Raw genomic sequence first — 16,203 nt, 5'->3', positions numbered from 1 at the left:
CAGTATTACTTGTGTTTCTTTGTAGTTATTTGAGAAATGGACTAACAATTTCTGAGTTAAAATGTTAAGGTGTCCTTGTTACAGTGTAATTACACATTTAAGTACTGAGGAATATTAATTAACTACATTTACTTACTATATGGTTAGGGACAGGATTAGGGTTTGGTTTAGGGTTACTTGCATGTAATTATGCCTAATTTATGGTTATTATAATAGTGAGTACATGTAACATGTATCAAGGACACTTTAAACTAAAGTTTAATCTAATTTTTTTTTTTTCAGTGCAAGTTGTGACATTAAGTGTGTGTGTGTGTGTGTGTGTGTGTGTGTGTGTGTGTGTGTGTGTGTGTGTTTAAAAAAACATACCTGTATATCTCAGCTGTCCTTGGACACCAAAGCAGCTGCTAAACTTGTGACAAAAATGTTTTCTCAATAATCACTATACTGTACATCAATGAAGAGGCTTGTGAGGAGTTTAGGTGCCATTTACAAGGTCTATTCTGTCCAGCAGGTGGCAATATATCTGTTTGTCTGGTCTCATCTAATATAAATCCAATCTATTACAATTATTCGATACTGTTATAGTAAAAAGCAGTTTGTTTGCTTGTTTTTTTTTTTGTTTTTTTTTTATGTAAGCTTATCACCAACAATCACTTCATCTTCACAAGCTGTGTCCAAGCATATCCGTGTCCTCAGTGAAATGGTGTTGATTTACAATCAATTACTATAATCTAAATAACCACATTCATGGACCATACTCATCCCAGATTAGGACTCTTATCATGAGAAGTCGATAACCTAGGTGACTGTACAGGCTTCTGGTGGAAACATTAAAACCACTCACAGGCCACAACATTAAAACCGCTGAAAGGTGAAGTGAATAACACTGATTATACATTACGATGGCACCTTTCAAGAGGCAGCAAGTGAACAGTCAGTTCTGCTGGGAGACCTTGGGTCCTGGGATTCATGTGGATGCTACTTTGACATGTACCACATACCTAAAGATTGTTGTAAACCACGTACACCCCTGATGAAAATGGACTCTGCCATGCTGCACAAAATCTTTGGAGGCCTACCGTATGGGATGTTCTGGACCAAATCCGATCCTTTTATAGTGCAAGACCTAAAGGAGGCTGCTACAGTATGTCTTGGTGCCAGAGACCACAGGACATTTTCAGCTGTCTCATGGAGTCCATTCCTAATCACATCAGAGCTATTTTGACAGCACAAGGTGGACCTACATAATATTTGACAGGTGGTATACTCAGTTTGTATCCTTGCATGATAAAATTTGAGTTGTAGACAGTAATGAATACATTTCCATTTCATATTAAAACAAATGCAGTTAATTTCCAAATTTAAAAAAGTATTATCCTTTAATATGCACTTAGTGTAAATAGACACTCTGGACACATTTCCTCATTGTGCCTTTTCTGTAGTTAAAGGAAATTATTTTTCTTTCTTTCTTTCTTTCTTTCTTTCTTTCTTTCTTTCTTTCTTTCTCTTTCTCTCTCTCAATCACACACAAAACCACTTCCATATCATAAAATTCCTTAGCCGTAAAAAGAGCTAAGACTACCACAGACACTGTAAGTTACACATACCCTTCAATATTCACATTATAATTTATCATTTTCAGTGATTGTGTCTTAACATTTTACTTTTGATGCCCAATAGTGTTGAACAATTGGTTACATTCTTGGACCCAGAAAAATGTTCTGCAAGGGTTTGCACAGCAGTGTTTACAAAAATTATCTTCACATCTAGTTCTTTACATAGTGAGACCAGCTGTCTGATGGGCCAATGCACTTACATCAAAGGAAAAATGTTGTAACTGATTGCACAGCTAGAACTGATCTTGTGTCAGCTGAAAGCCGCTAATACAACCATAAGACGGAAGACAAGATTAAAGGCAGATCAATCAAGACTCTCAACCTCAAAATAAGCTCTTTTGTAAAGAGACAGATTACCCAATATGTAGCCTACAAATACAAGCTCAAGAACGTGTGTGTGTGTGTGTGTGTTTTCCCAGCTGTAGCTATGAATGCTGTAGTTGGAATAATCAGATAATAAACAATCTGCAAATACTGATATGCCATTATCAACAATTCTATATATGAAGTCATTAAGAGGCGTATGAAACCACTCAAGTCATATTGATTCTCAAGAGCACATCAGTGAACCAAAAAATATCTTTTGGAGATTGTAGAATCTCATGTCAGTGATTCCCCACAGTACTTGAATCGATAAAAAGGGTTTACCTTCAAAGGGAGAGCTTCAAAGGTTTAAAGGGTCTAGGGGACCAAACAACACACCTAGGTTACTAACTGATGAAGAAGAATTGACAGAGCAGTCGTCAAGTGTTATATAGTATTCTAGGTTATTACGTGTGGAGTTTTTAGGTCTGATAATTAACACCTGTTTTTTCAGAATTCAGCAGTAAGAAGTTACTCGTCATCCAGTTTTTTACATCGACTATGCATTCTGTTAGTTTCTCAATTTGGTGTGTTTCACTGGGCCGCGAAGAAATATAGAGCTGAGTATCATCAGCATAACAGTGAAAGCTAACACCATGTCTCCTGATAATATCTCCCAAGGGTAACATGAAAAGCGTGAAAAGTAATGACCCTAGTACTGAGCCTTGAGGTACTCCATACTGCACTTGTGATCGATATGATATCTCTTCATTCACTGCTATGAACTGATGGCGTTCAGATAAGTACGATTTGAACCATGCTAATGCACTTCCACTAATGCCAACAAAGTGTTCTAGTCTATTTAAAAGAATGTTGTGGTCGATAGTGTCGAACACAATGCTAAGATCCAGTAGAACTAATAAAGAGATACAACCACGATCAGATGATAGAAGCAGGTCATTTGTAACTCTAATGAGAGCAGTCTCAGTACTATGATACGGTCTAAATCCTGACTGGAATTCCTCACAAATACAATTTTTCTCTAAGAAGGAATATAATTTTGAGGATACTAGCTTTTCTAGTATCTTTGACAGAAAAAAGGGAGATTTGAGATCGGTCTGTAATTAACTAGATCTTTGGGGTCAAGTTGTGTTTTTTTAATGAGAGGCTTAATAACAGCCAATTTGAATGTTTTGGGGACATATCCTATAAATTGTCTATAAATTGTAGCAACACCTCCCCCTTTACCTTTTGGACGTGGCTCATTTTTATAGCAGTAATCTTGGGAGGTGGACTCATTTAAAGTAATGTATTCATCTGGTTTTAGCCATGTTTCTGTCAAACAGAGCAAATCTAGATTATTATCATTGATCAAATCATTTACAAAAAGTGCTTTTGTAGAAAGGCACCTGATATTCAGTAAGCCAAGCTTTATCAATTGTTTCTCTGTATTGTAAACATTTTTTATTTGTTGAACATCAATTAAATTGTTATTCTTAATTTGGTTTGGACGTTTTCTGTATTTTCTAGTTCGGGGAACAGACACAGTCTCTATAGTGTGATATCTAGGTGAAGGAGTCTCTATGTGCTGAGAATTAACTGACTTCTGTGACGTGAGGCGGCTAGCAGACGGTCGGTTTAGCCAGTCTGTCTGCTTCCTGACCTGGGACCCAGTTAGTCAAGTATGAACTCTAAGACTATGTGCCATATTTCTAGAGAGAAGAGCAGCACCACCCCAGGAGGGATGAACACCATCTCTTTTCAACAGGTCAGGTCTGCCCCAAAAACTCATCCAATTGTCTATAAAGTCTATGTTATTCTGCGGGCACCACTTAGACATCCAGCCATTGAGTGACGACAGTCTGCTATAAATCTCATCGCCACTGTAAGCAGGGAGCGGACCAGAGCATATTACAGTGTCTGACATCGTACTTGCGAGTTCACACACCTCTTTAACATTATTTTTAGTGATCTCCGACTGGCGAAGTCGAACATCATTAGCGCCGACGTGAATAACAATCTTACTGAATTTATGTTTAGCATTAGCCAGCACTTTTAAATTTGCCAAGATGTCAGGCGCTCCGGCTCCCGGTAAACATTGGACTATGGTGGCTGGTGTCTCTATTTTCACGTTCTGTACAATAGAATCACCAATAACCAGAGCAATTTCATCAGGTTTCTCAGTGGGTGCGTCACTGAGTGGGGAGAACCTGTTTGATGTTCTGATCGGAACGGAAGAGCTGTGTTTTGACCTGCGACTGGGCCGCCTTACAGTCACCCAGCTGCCCTGCTGCATGGGCTCAACCGGAACCGAACAATGTACAGGACTCCCTGAGCTAGTCGCATCCAAAGCAGTATTTACAGCCCTCACATTTTTACTATCCTCAACTAAAGTTTGGATGCGTGTCTCTAATTCTGAAACCTTCTCTGTCAGCCTAACTATTTCCCTGCATTTATCACATGTGAATCGCTCATCGCCGACAGAGAGAGATAAACTATACATGTGACATGAAGGGCAAACAACAATAGCAGGAGAAGAAGCCATTACTCACTGTGACTGATGAACGATACCAACTTAACTTACCACTTACCACTGTTGTTTGATGAACTCGTGAAAAACGGAGCGAGAGAGAAATGAAAACGGAGCGAGAAAAAAGAAAACCGTAATAGGAGAGAATAGAAACGCGAATGGAACCGCGAGTAACAAGCTAACCAGCTGATGCGCTGCACTCGCAGTTTTAAAAAGTGAACGATCAAATTAGTTAGATTAGTTTGATAGATAATATCAGAAATATGGTGGGAATTAAGTTTTATATTACAGAACATCTGACCACATTTATACCCTCCACACTATCATTGAAAAGCACCTACACCAAAACAAAACCAAAATCTTTGCTTGCTTTATTGATTTGGAAAAGCTTTCGATTCAATCCGGCATGAAGGAATCTTTCTAAAACTACTGGAAAATGGGATTGGAGGGAAAACTTTTGATTTATTCAGCACCATGTATAAAAAAATACATGTGCTGTAAATATAGGGAACAAACGAACAGATTTTTTCTCTCAACAATGAGGAGCTAGACAAGGTTGCCCATTAAGCCCTACTCTGTTTAACATTTATATAAATTAATTAGCCAAAGAATTAAACAATTCAACTGCCCCCGGCTCAACCCTAACTGAATCAGAAATCAAATGTCTCCTCTTTGCAGATGATTTAGTGATTCTGTCAAAAACAAAAGAGGGACTACAACAGCTCCTCGACATCATAGAGACTTTCAGTCAAACATTGGCTCTTAAAATGAATCTAACAAAAACTAAAATAATGATTTTTCAAAAGAGACCCAGGTGTAAGGAAAATAAATACACTTTCAGAGCAGCAAACCAGGCCCGTATTCCTAAAGATTCTAAGAATCCTTTTAGAGAGCTCCTAATTTAGCTTAAAAATGTCTAACTAGGAGTCTTAGCTTAAAAGTGATTCAGGACCAATCTGAGAGCAACTCTGAGCGAGGAAAAGACAAAAACTTTTATCTTAGTTAGGAGGCGGGGCCGACCCGTTGCTAGCTATGACACATTCTTGTGAAGACTGTGATTGGTTGTTTGTCAAGAAGGAAATAAAAGAGCGCTTTTAAGAGTAGGGTATATTATAAGCCTTCACTTTGAAATTGCAGGCGTAATTTTTCCTGTTTTACCGTACTCGCTCTCGCTCTCTCTCTCTCACACACACACACACACACATTATATATGTATATATATTCTTTATTTTTTATTTACCATGCTGTCATACTTACCGTATTTTATAGGAAATGAACAGAGACATAGCCTAATAAGTGCTGTAACAGACCCAAATCATCACTGCTGCATAGTTGCATTTTTCCAGTTGCCAGATATGTTAATGTAGTGATTACATCCATTTCTGGCACTATGGCATTTCAGCGTGGTGTCGGTGTTGTTAGCGTGTCTCTAATAAGATCGGTCACAAACATAATCCCTGCACGAGCTAATGTGTAGCGTCTTATTAACTCACTGTCATGCATTGTGTGCAACGCATTTCTTCTCTCTCTTCATGTTTCGTCCATTTTCTCCACTACTAAAGAAACTCTTAAGCCCCTTAAAAGTCCTTGTCCGTACTCCTAACAATTTTGGACCTTAAGACCTCTTTTAAGGGTTAAGATGCTTTCTGAATTACTTTTTTCTTTACTAGTATCTTTTCTTTAATTTTAAGAAGAAACACCCACATTTCTAAGGATTTTCTTAGAATTGTATTACTAGGAGCAACTCCTAGCACTAAAATGTTTCATGAATACGGGCCCAGGTCCTCCAACTCCCATGAATCCACCTATCTGGGATTAAAAATCAGCTCAACAGGAAACTTCTATCTGGCTGTGAATGAACTGAAAGCAAAACTGAGAGTCTTCTACATGGTCAAAAATACAATTCAGCATGAAATTCCAATTCAAACCTGGCTAAAAATCCTAAAAGCAATAATCAAACCAATTGCACTATATCACAAGATATGGAGACCTCTAAAAACCCAAGATTTCTCTAAATGGGAAAAAGTAGAAATTGAAATTATGCCTACCCAAAGTTGTAAAAACATCTTAAAAGTCAACCCCAAACAATCGTGCAGAGCTGAATTAGGACAATACCCACTATTAATTAATATTCAAAAGAGAGCTCTGAAATTCCACCAGCACCTGAAATACAGTGATCCGAGCTCTTACCAGGCTGAAGCCCTGCAGTGGCAGGAGCAGAACCTGCAGAAGAGCGCCTTTTTACAGCAATTCGGCCCAATCAAATCACATGGTTACAAAAACAAAACTGCATTGTCTTTTGGAAAGATGCCACTAAAATACAAAATAAGATGGAGTATTTACACCTGAAAAGGGACTACAAACTAGAGAGAGGACGGCACAGACAAAGATGGCAGCCACGAGAACAGAGACTGTGTTCACTGTGCTCGCAGAAAGAGTTGGAAACAGAGGAACATTCCTTACTGCACTTTTAACATTAGAGCTGCATATTTCCACAAATTCCAACAAATTAATCCAAATTTTATGGCATTACCAAATGCAGAAAAATAAAGTCACATTTTCAATGACTTAAATATTTTAAATGCTTCTTGTTTGTGGAAAAAAAAATTCATGTACTTATTTACTTAATTATTTTACAGATCTATTCTTGTTTTATGTATTATATAATCGTTTGTTCCTTATTCATGTATAATGGACAATGCTTTGGCAATATTATGCAACTGAATTGAATTGAGAGAGAGCGGGCAAGAGAGAGAGAGAGAGAGATATTTATATACCCAATGATGTGGAAAACAATCACTCATAGTACGAGTTTTATTTATGAAATTAATATAGTAAAATAAATAAATAGTCATATTTGGTGGTTTAAATGGGTGGAATTATTATTATTATAATTTTTAATAATTCATTATGCTTAAAGTTCAAGTTAATTAAACTTAAAGCTAATTAATTAGGCTAGTGTTAATTAATCATTTTGTGAGAGACAAAAATGTTTGCATAATGGCTTGTCTATCATGGAGGGCTTAAACAAACAAATAAATAAATACATAAATATTTTAACATTCACTGTAAAAAAGGAGATACGTGCAATAAATTTCATACATAGCCTATACCTTTTTTTGTGTGTGTTGTGACTGAGATTATTGTTTACAAGACCAAGAAGAAGCTATTTGGCCAATAGATGAATTCTGTGCACGTGTGGGTTGATGTGTAGTTCTTTGACGCCATGCCCACGTCACGATGACGCTGAGCTCTACCTTTGGCTTCGCTCTCATCACACTGTCTGATACTTCAGACTTCAAGCACAGAGCTGTGACAGAACTTGTGAGGAGTCAGACTGGGCAGACCATTCATAAAACCACATCAACAACACAACAGCACATCAAGCTAGACTCACATCAGCCCACTTCTCCAGTTCATCCTCTTTGACTCACTGTGCACATTTATTCTTGCGGCTTTTCACTTATGTCCCGCAAATCCAGCGATGACTATAATCTGCGTAGTATGAGCAATCTGATGGGCGAGATCAGGAGGAAGCGAGCGTCGGATGATGGAGAGCGGAGTCTCATCAAGGCTCCGTCCAGCGCCAGCCTCAGCAGCGCCGGTCCCTCAGCAGCGTCCCCCGCGCCGGCGGACCTGGAGCGTGCGGCGCGCAAACAGTTCCAGCAGGATGTCACGCCGGGTTTCGTCTACGTCCTGGCCGTGTTCTCCGCTATCGGCGGCTTTCTGTTCGGCTATGACACCGGGGTGGTGTCCGGAGCCATGCTTTTGCTCAAGAGGGACATGAATGTAACTGCCCTGTGGCAGGAGCTGCTGGTGTCCGGGACCGTTGCCGCGGCGGCGGTGTCCGCGCTGCTCGGCGGGTATCTCAACGGACTGTTCGGGCGGCGGATGTGCATCCTCACGGCCAGCTTCACCTTTGCCATTGGGGCGATAGTGTTGGGATCTGCACCTAATAAGGAGGCTCTCCTGGTTGGACGGCTCATAGTGGGACTTGGGCTGGGTGAGTGAGACACACCTGACCGATGCTAATTCATTCAGTGTTGACATAGAAAAGTTACAATAATAAACTTGAGGTTATTTGGGGTCTTGCCCTTATTGTATTTTCTTTGAGTTTTAAGCAATGTAAAAACAAAGTACACAAATGATTACACATCAAGCAGATTTATAAATAATGTTATGGTAATATCCCTTTACTGTAAAAATGTTATCTTAAAGAGTTATTTGTACTTGATCTTATACCCTTAAATTTAGGTTGATTCAGTAAGGCTGTGTTAAATAAAAATTTTTGGTAACATGATTTGAATAAAACCGATTAAAATACTGTACTGTAGATGTTACCATAGGAATCATTTTAGGTTACTATTTTCAGTCTAGAAGGCCAATGGGTAAAAATTCAAATTCAGAGTGCAATTCAGAGTTACTAATACCATTATAGCCTAAATGGTGATACTGATAGATACTGAACATTTTGACATACACTATATAAGGTAACACTTTAGAATACGGAACACATATTCACTATTAACTACGACTTTTCCCTCAATAAACTCCTAATTTGCTGCTTATTAATAGTTAGTAAGGTAGTTGTTAAGTTTAGGTATTGGGTAGGATTAGGGATGTAGAATAGGGTCATGTAGAATAAAGCATTAATATGTACTTAATTAGTAGTAATAAATGGCTAATATTCTAGTAATATGCATGCTAATAAGCAACTAGTTAAAATACTTTAAAATAAAGAGTTACCCTATATATATATATATATATATATATATATATATATATATATATATATATATATATATATATATATATATATATATATGTGTGTATAGCATAGACTACACAATTAATGTGCAGATGTGGAATTAGAAAATAACATTTAAGAACCACATGAAGCACTTTATAATGTTCCCTTTTTAAATAAACTGCATAAATGCTGATGCTGCTCCCATTTTTATTATTATTTGAATACCTGCAGCATTATTTTGAAAATGGTCAGTAGCTTTTCCTTTCCCTCATTTCAAACTGTATCTTTTCAATATAGTTGGGCAATTGCAACCCAGTGGACTGTGGAGAAAAACAGGTTTTTTTGTAGATTTAATTTGGTTAATTAATTTGGATAATTACTTATCATTTGAAAACATCACATGTCTTATATTTTATCAAGGATGTTCTTGACCAAGACTTTTGTCTGCTTAGTAAGTACAATGACTAACTTTAGAAAGAAAGAAAAAAATAAGAAAAAAAAAAAACTTCTGTAAGAGCAACATTATTCTTTGTGAACTAATGCCAAAGCTGTGGAATAGTTTTGATTTTTTAAAACATTTATAAAATAATATTCATACAAATTGCTAATATTTACTTCACTCTGTTTAGATTATTATTTGTCACGCCCTCATTGGCTTCTCCTTCTCCAGACACCCTCTGCTTCTATTCCTCGGACCACTGAATCTCGTTTGCACTTACATCTGTTCTCCATTTACCAATCAGCATACACATACACACACACACACACACACACACAAAAAACTTATACATACACATTCCATCCTCTCTTAGTCTGTTTTCATCAGACATATTGTAGACTCACTGCATTACTGTGATCTTTCTTGCTACTCTATTGGAGTTATTTCTGTTTGCTTTTCATCTTTGTGTTGTCTTGTTACCTTGCTGTAAGTGACCTTTTTTGGGATACCTTTGTTCTCTTGTCTGTTTGAAATAAAGTCTCAGCATTTGGGCTTGTTTTGCATTTTTTGTGTAATTGTCAAGACAGAAGACTAGACCAGCAGACCCAGCGGGATCCATCTCCATCCAGGAAACACTTAAGTGCTATGAGACAGTTTTTAATCTATTTTATTGTGGTCACACGGGCTTTGCAGAAGCATACACCAACTCAAACATCAAAAATCAATCAAAATAACAACTACACTGACCGAAATTATAAACGCAACACTTCTGTTTTTGCCCCCATTTTTCATGAGCTGAACTCAAAGATCTAAGACTTTTTCTATGTACTCAAAAGGCCTATTTCTCTCAAATATTGTTCACAAATCTGTCTAAATCTGTGTTAGTGAGCACTTCTCCTTTGCCAAGATAATCCATCCACCTCACAGGTGTGGCATATCAAGATGCTGATTAGACAGCATGATTATTGCACAGGTGTGCCTTAGGCTGGCCACAATAAAAGGCCACTCTAAAATGTGCAGTTTTACTGTATTGGGAGGGTCTGAAAAACCAGTCAGTATCTGGTGTGACCACCATTTGCCTCACGCAGTGCAACACATCTCCTTTGCATAGAGGTGATCAGGTTGCTGATTGTGGCCTGTGGAATGATGGTCCACTCCTCGTCAATGGCTGTGCGAAGTTGCTAGATATTGGCAGGAACTGGAACAAGCTGTTGTATACGCCGATCCAGAGCATCCCAAACATGCTCAATGGGTGACATGTCTGGCGAGTATGCTGGCCATGCAAGAACTGCGATGTTTTCAGCTTCCAGGAATTGTATACGGATCCCTGCAACATGGGGCCGTGCATTATCATGCTGCAACATTCAAAATTCCATCAATAAAATGCACCTGTGTTCGTTGTCCATAACATATGCCTGCCCATACCATAACCCCACCGCCACCATGGGCCACTCGATCCACAACATTGACACCAGCAAACCGCTCACCCACACAACGCCATACACACTGTCTGCCATCTACCCTGTACAGTGAAAACCGGGATTCATCCGTGAAGAGAACACTTCTCCAAAGTGCCAGACGCCATCGAATGTGAGCATTTTCCCACTGAAGTCGGTTATGACGACCAACTGCAGTCAGGTCGAGACCCCGATGAGGATGACGAGCATGCAGATGAGCTTCCGTGAGATGGTTTCTGACAGTTTGTGCAGAAATTCTTTGGTTATGCAAACCGATTGTTGCATCAGCTGTCCGGGTGGTTGGTCTCACAAAACTTGCAACATCTGTGGCATTGTGCTGCGTGATAAAACTGCACATTTTAGAGTGACCTTTTATTGTGGCCAGCCTAAGGCACACTTGTGCAATAATCATGCTGTCTACTCAGCATCTTGATATGCCACACCTGTGAGGTGGATGCATTATCTCGGCAAAGTGCTCACTAACACAGATTTAGACAGATTTGTGAACAATATTTGAGAGAAATAGGCCTTTTGTGTACATAGAAAATGTCTTAGATCTTTGAGTTCAGCTCATGAAAAATGGGGGCAAAAACAGAAGTGTTGCGTTTATAATTTTGGTCAGTGTAATTATCTGAACAGATGCATCATATCGATGCATTGACTGAATGTACTATTTTATAGTCCATCTAGGAGATACCTAAAGAAAAGAATACAGACCTGACAGGTTTGTATCTTTTAATTAGTTATTAGTTTAGTCCAATGGCTCTTAATCTTGGTCCTGGGGACCACAGCTCTGACCATTTTGCATGTTTCCCTTATCTGACACACTCAGTTCAGTTCATTGAGTTCTCTATTGACAAGCTGAAGAACTGAATTAGGTGTGTTCAATTAGGTCTGATCAATTTTTGAAGGCAATGTAGCATTTGAACCAATCAGACACACGATTTTGCATTTGATTTAACAAATCAATTAGTCATTAAATTAACAAATAGTCACAGACCCCTCACCCAATACACATACTGGGTGCCGATATGTCTGTGAATGATCCAGGCCCCCGTTTCCATGGCAATCAATCTGATAACACCAGTTTTATTGCTCAAAGGTATGCGGGTAGAGCAACACTCACTTAATCTAATTAATTCATAGAAAAACCTTTCTTTGAATGAGCACACATATCTTCAAGTCATTATGTATATTATTACTGTTCTTGTATATGTTTTTGTGTATTTTATACTGTTTTATGCATGCTTATGATAGATCACTAGTTAATATTACCTAACTTCTACCATGTTTGGCCTCTATCAATTAGTCTTCGGATGATCTAATTGAGAGTGTATATTATATGTCGATACCTATGCAACATATAAGTGTTCTAAGAATCTTTAATAGTTTGTCAACTTCCAATCCAGTTCATATGCAAATTACCATGCATGGAGACAAAGAGTTATAAACTTTCCCTCCAAAAGTTCAAGTCACCATTGGCTCTTTGACCCCCAGAGGTGTGATCTCTATATCAGATAAAGCTCTCACTTCAGTGACGCTCCTGGCAGTCTGCGGTTCTGTTAGAGCCTAAGAGAATGAGGAAGATGTGAGCAAAAACTCTTCTGAACATCTTAAGTATTTTGCCAGACCTTGCGGCCTTGTCTTTCCATTCAGCCAAAGCTCCTTGGACCTCAGCAGATCTCTTTCTTAGCTCTTTTTCCACTCTCTACCTTGAAGAACATTTCTACCTCAGAACATCTTTGGAATTCATCACTCTTCAACCCGGAAGAACGTGATCGGGAGTCCAAAACCTTGAAACCATTAAGACTTTCATCTGAAACTGCATTCCGCACACTCGTCATGACCTAATGCATTGCAAGTATTGTACATTTAACTAAACGAAACAGAGGTTATTAGTACAAGTTATAAACCCCATTAAAACCGCGCTGATGGTTTTACTCAGGTGGTTAAATGAATTTTCCATAACTGCATTCTCTGGTTTTCCTGATGGTTTCATCCATCAACTCTCATTAGCCCTTTCCCCATGTATGAGTGATTGTATGTAAGTTTGTTTGTTTGTTAGACTAGTCTGCGTTAGTGCTTAGTTAATAAAACTCTTGTGCACAAATTACATGAGTTTCTGATTCTGCCTTGCAAATTAATGTCCCTTTACGATTTTTTTTATCCTTACTACATGCTCTAATGTATTAATACTTGGGAAAGTGTTTTCTGTGGCCAAGAAAATATCCTTTCTTAGAGTTGATATGAACTTGCATTGAATGTTCGCTGGACGGGCAGATCAGTTGATGGCAATTTAATTCTGTTAGTTATTACTGTCAGCCGATATAAATAATTGTAATCAATCATAATTAATTGTAATTATTTATATACAATTCCCTTTTAAGCTAATTTGCTACAGCAGCATAGATGTATCCTTCACTGCCTTTGATATCTGTATGGATATCAGTCCCATGCGTTTCATTCTTTGACAGTTGAGCTAAAAAATAAAGACGCTTCTGAAAGTTGCAATTGGTGCTCAGTTTGTGTTTTTGACCGACTTTTTCCAATACTATTATAGTAATTAAATATTTGCTTAGTTTTCACCAAAGCTCATTCTATTTGTTGTAGATTATTACAGTTTTTCTTGATTGCTAACACACTATTACTGATTCATTTGGCCCAATTTTCCAAACCATTCATACAGTTCTCAAAACAAAGACACGTTTCTCAAAACTTTTAACACATTTCACCTGTTTGCACACACATTCCAATTTGCTCAGTGTTTTCTGCAAAACTCTACACAAAAACACCATAATTTTGCACAGGTTTATCCATGTTCTCATTCAGAAAACACAAACACACTATATAATTAACTCAACCATCAAAAAATGAACTCAAACAGCACACATTTATCCCTGTGTGAACATTCAGTAGCAAAACTGATGACACAGTTCAGAATCTCAGGATGATATGCACAGGAGCACAAATGATAATGTTTTGTAAAATTAATCCTGGTAGTGGGAGACAAAGAGTGTGAAAAATGAAGGGCATAAGGTCAAAGGTCATTTGTCCCTGGTGAAATACAAAGCACTATAGTTGACCATGTTCTTCTGCATGGACTGACCACGAGGGAAGTTGGCCTACAGGCTCATATACAGGTTTTCAATACTACTACAATACTACTATCATTATTCTATGTACAGTAAATACTGTAGCATATGTTGTACACCCTCAAACTCATTACTGTTGAATTGATTTGAAGCCAAGTAGTCCTTACATGTACTGTATTTTTTGCAGAACTGAGAGTTGTCTGTCTAGGCGCGGCAGAGAAGTATTTTGTCAGAAGACTAAGAAACTGCTATAACAAATAAGGATACTACCAATACTGTAATGCAATTTGGCTGATAAGGCAGCGAGGCAACAAGTCAGCAGCCTAATCTTTCAGCTTTCTAAAGCAGCCCTTGATTAGCTGGTTCAGCTGTGTTGGAGTTGGAAACTCTAGGAAATCTGCAGGACAGAAGCTTTCTTTGTCTTTTTTTTTTTTTTTTACCTTTTTGCCTTTTGAGTAACGTTTCAATAAATGCAAACAGTTAGGTTATTTAATGTATGTTCAATGTGGTTGATTTTCCTAAACGATTGTAGACAGTCTTTTTAATTGCTTTGCTTAAAGGAACCCAAGTGAGTCATAGTGTAAGATCACAGGCTTTGATAAAATTTCATGCAGCGTTTCATTGAAAATTCAGACCTATTTTTTAACACAGGCAATTAGTACAGATTCAGAAGGATTCACATGATCTGATTGGGTGGTAAGACTGACAGAGCTCCAGTAGCTCAAGTGGTATTTCTCATTAATGTATGTACGGAGCTTCTAAGAATCAGCTGAATATCCCGTGAGCATTTGGAAAGAGCAATTTGGCCTGATGCTTATTGTCTAGGATTACGCACTGTCATTAGGGAAGATTGGCGTTTTCTCAAGCCTTCTTGACTGCTCAAATCCAGAGATTCAGCATTTGACTCATTACACTCTGGACCATAATCCATATTTGCAATTTTAAAGATATTTTGCATTATTTTTTAAAGCCAATCATTGTTTTTTGTGTAGTAGTCAATAACCATGTATACTTTCTTCAGGACATATGAAAACATAATGTATTTATTCCATTTCAAGACTATTTTCAAATTATTTTTTATGAAAAAATTGTCTTGTAACTTTCTTGAAATGTCACTGATCTGATAATTGGCCACTGACTTCTGGTTTAAGTGATTGAGCAGTAAGAATTACTTCCACACTGACCTTTGTGAAAACAAAACCCAGCAGAGGGCAAAACCAGGATCAGTTAACCATCAAAATAATGACCTTTTCCTCAGCCCATTATCATAATTTAGCATAGTTAAGACAGCAAAATACAGCATACTGTATATATATGGGTATACTGTATGTTCTTTCGTTATGTGAGTCAAGCCATTATAGTTTTTGTCTATTGCTTACACACTTTTTTGCAGAATTTGGCTCATTATGTCAAAACTCTACACACAAGCCAATCAGACATAACACTTGGAGATTAACAACTCACACTATGCCAAAATGAAACAATGCAATCAAAACTTAATACTCCTTTCTAAAAATGAAATTCTTGCAACAAAACTATACAGAAGCACCATTTGAATTACTCTTTCATATCACCAGCAACACACTGATGGGCTTTATATAAAACACTGCAGTCTTTGTGTTTCTATTTTTATTGTCATTTTCTCAGACTCATTCTTCTGTAAAACTCAAAAGTAGAATTTCTGCAGTAATCAAACAAGAGTTCCCTATCTGTCGGTCACTACGAGTTATGTCGTGACGACATTAGGGGATTTACTTGGAAGCCCCGACTGCCTCTGATAAGAGAAAACGCCAATGAAATTTGGCTAGTGGATTTTGCATACCTGAGCCACTCCCCGTGCATACGGGTATAAAAGGGCGACAGGTGCATCCACTCATCAGATTTTTGCTTCGGAGCCGAGTGGATGAGAAGTCTATGCGATCTCCATAAAGCCTTCTGCCTCAAAAAGAGTTTGTTCCTGGGTGGCGTCACGGTGCAGACAGCGGTGTCCCTGCAGCAGCGATTCCCCTGGGCACT

General features: G+C 38.0%; 1 protein-coding gene across 1 annotated transcript in view; it reads left to right on the top strand.

Moving 5' to 3' along the window:
• Positions 1-7,769: 7,769 nt before the first annotated feature.
• The window catches only part of LOC306858561 (proton myo-inositol cotransporter-like), a gene marked incomplete at its 3' end in the record, with an annotated part of 76,123 nt that continues 67,689 nt past the window's right edge, over positions 7,770-16,203 (top strand). The window contains exon 1 of the mRNA XM_079399145.1: positions 7,770-8,452. Coding sequence (XP_079255271.1) covers positions 7,915-8,452 — 538 coding nt within the window. The 5' untranslated portion in view covers positions 7,770-7,914. The remainder of the gene's footprint in view (positions 8,453-16,203) is intronic.

Source organism: Barbus barbus, assembly GCF_936440315.1.
Source record: "Barbus barbus genome assembly, chromosome: 39".
Taxonomy (NCBI): domain Eukaryota; kingdom Metazoa; phylum Chordata; class Actinopteri; order Cypriniformes; family Cyprinidae; genus Barbus; species Barbus barbus.
The sequence above is the reverse complement of the archived record's forward strand: the minus strand, read 5'-3'. Positions and strand labels throughout refer to the sequence as shown.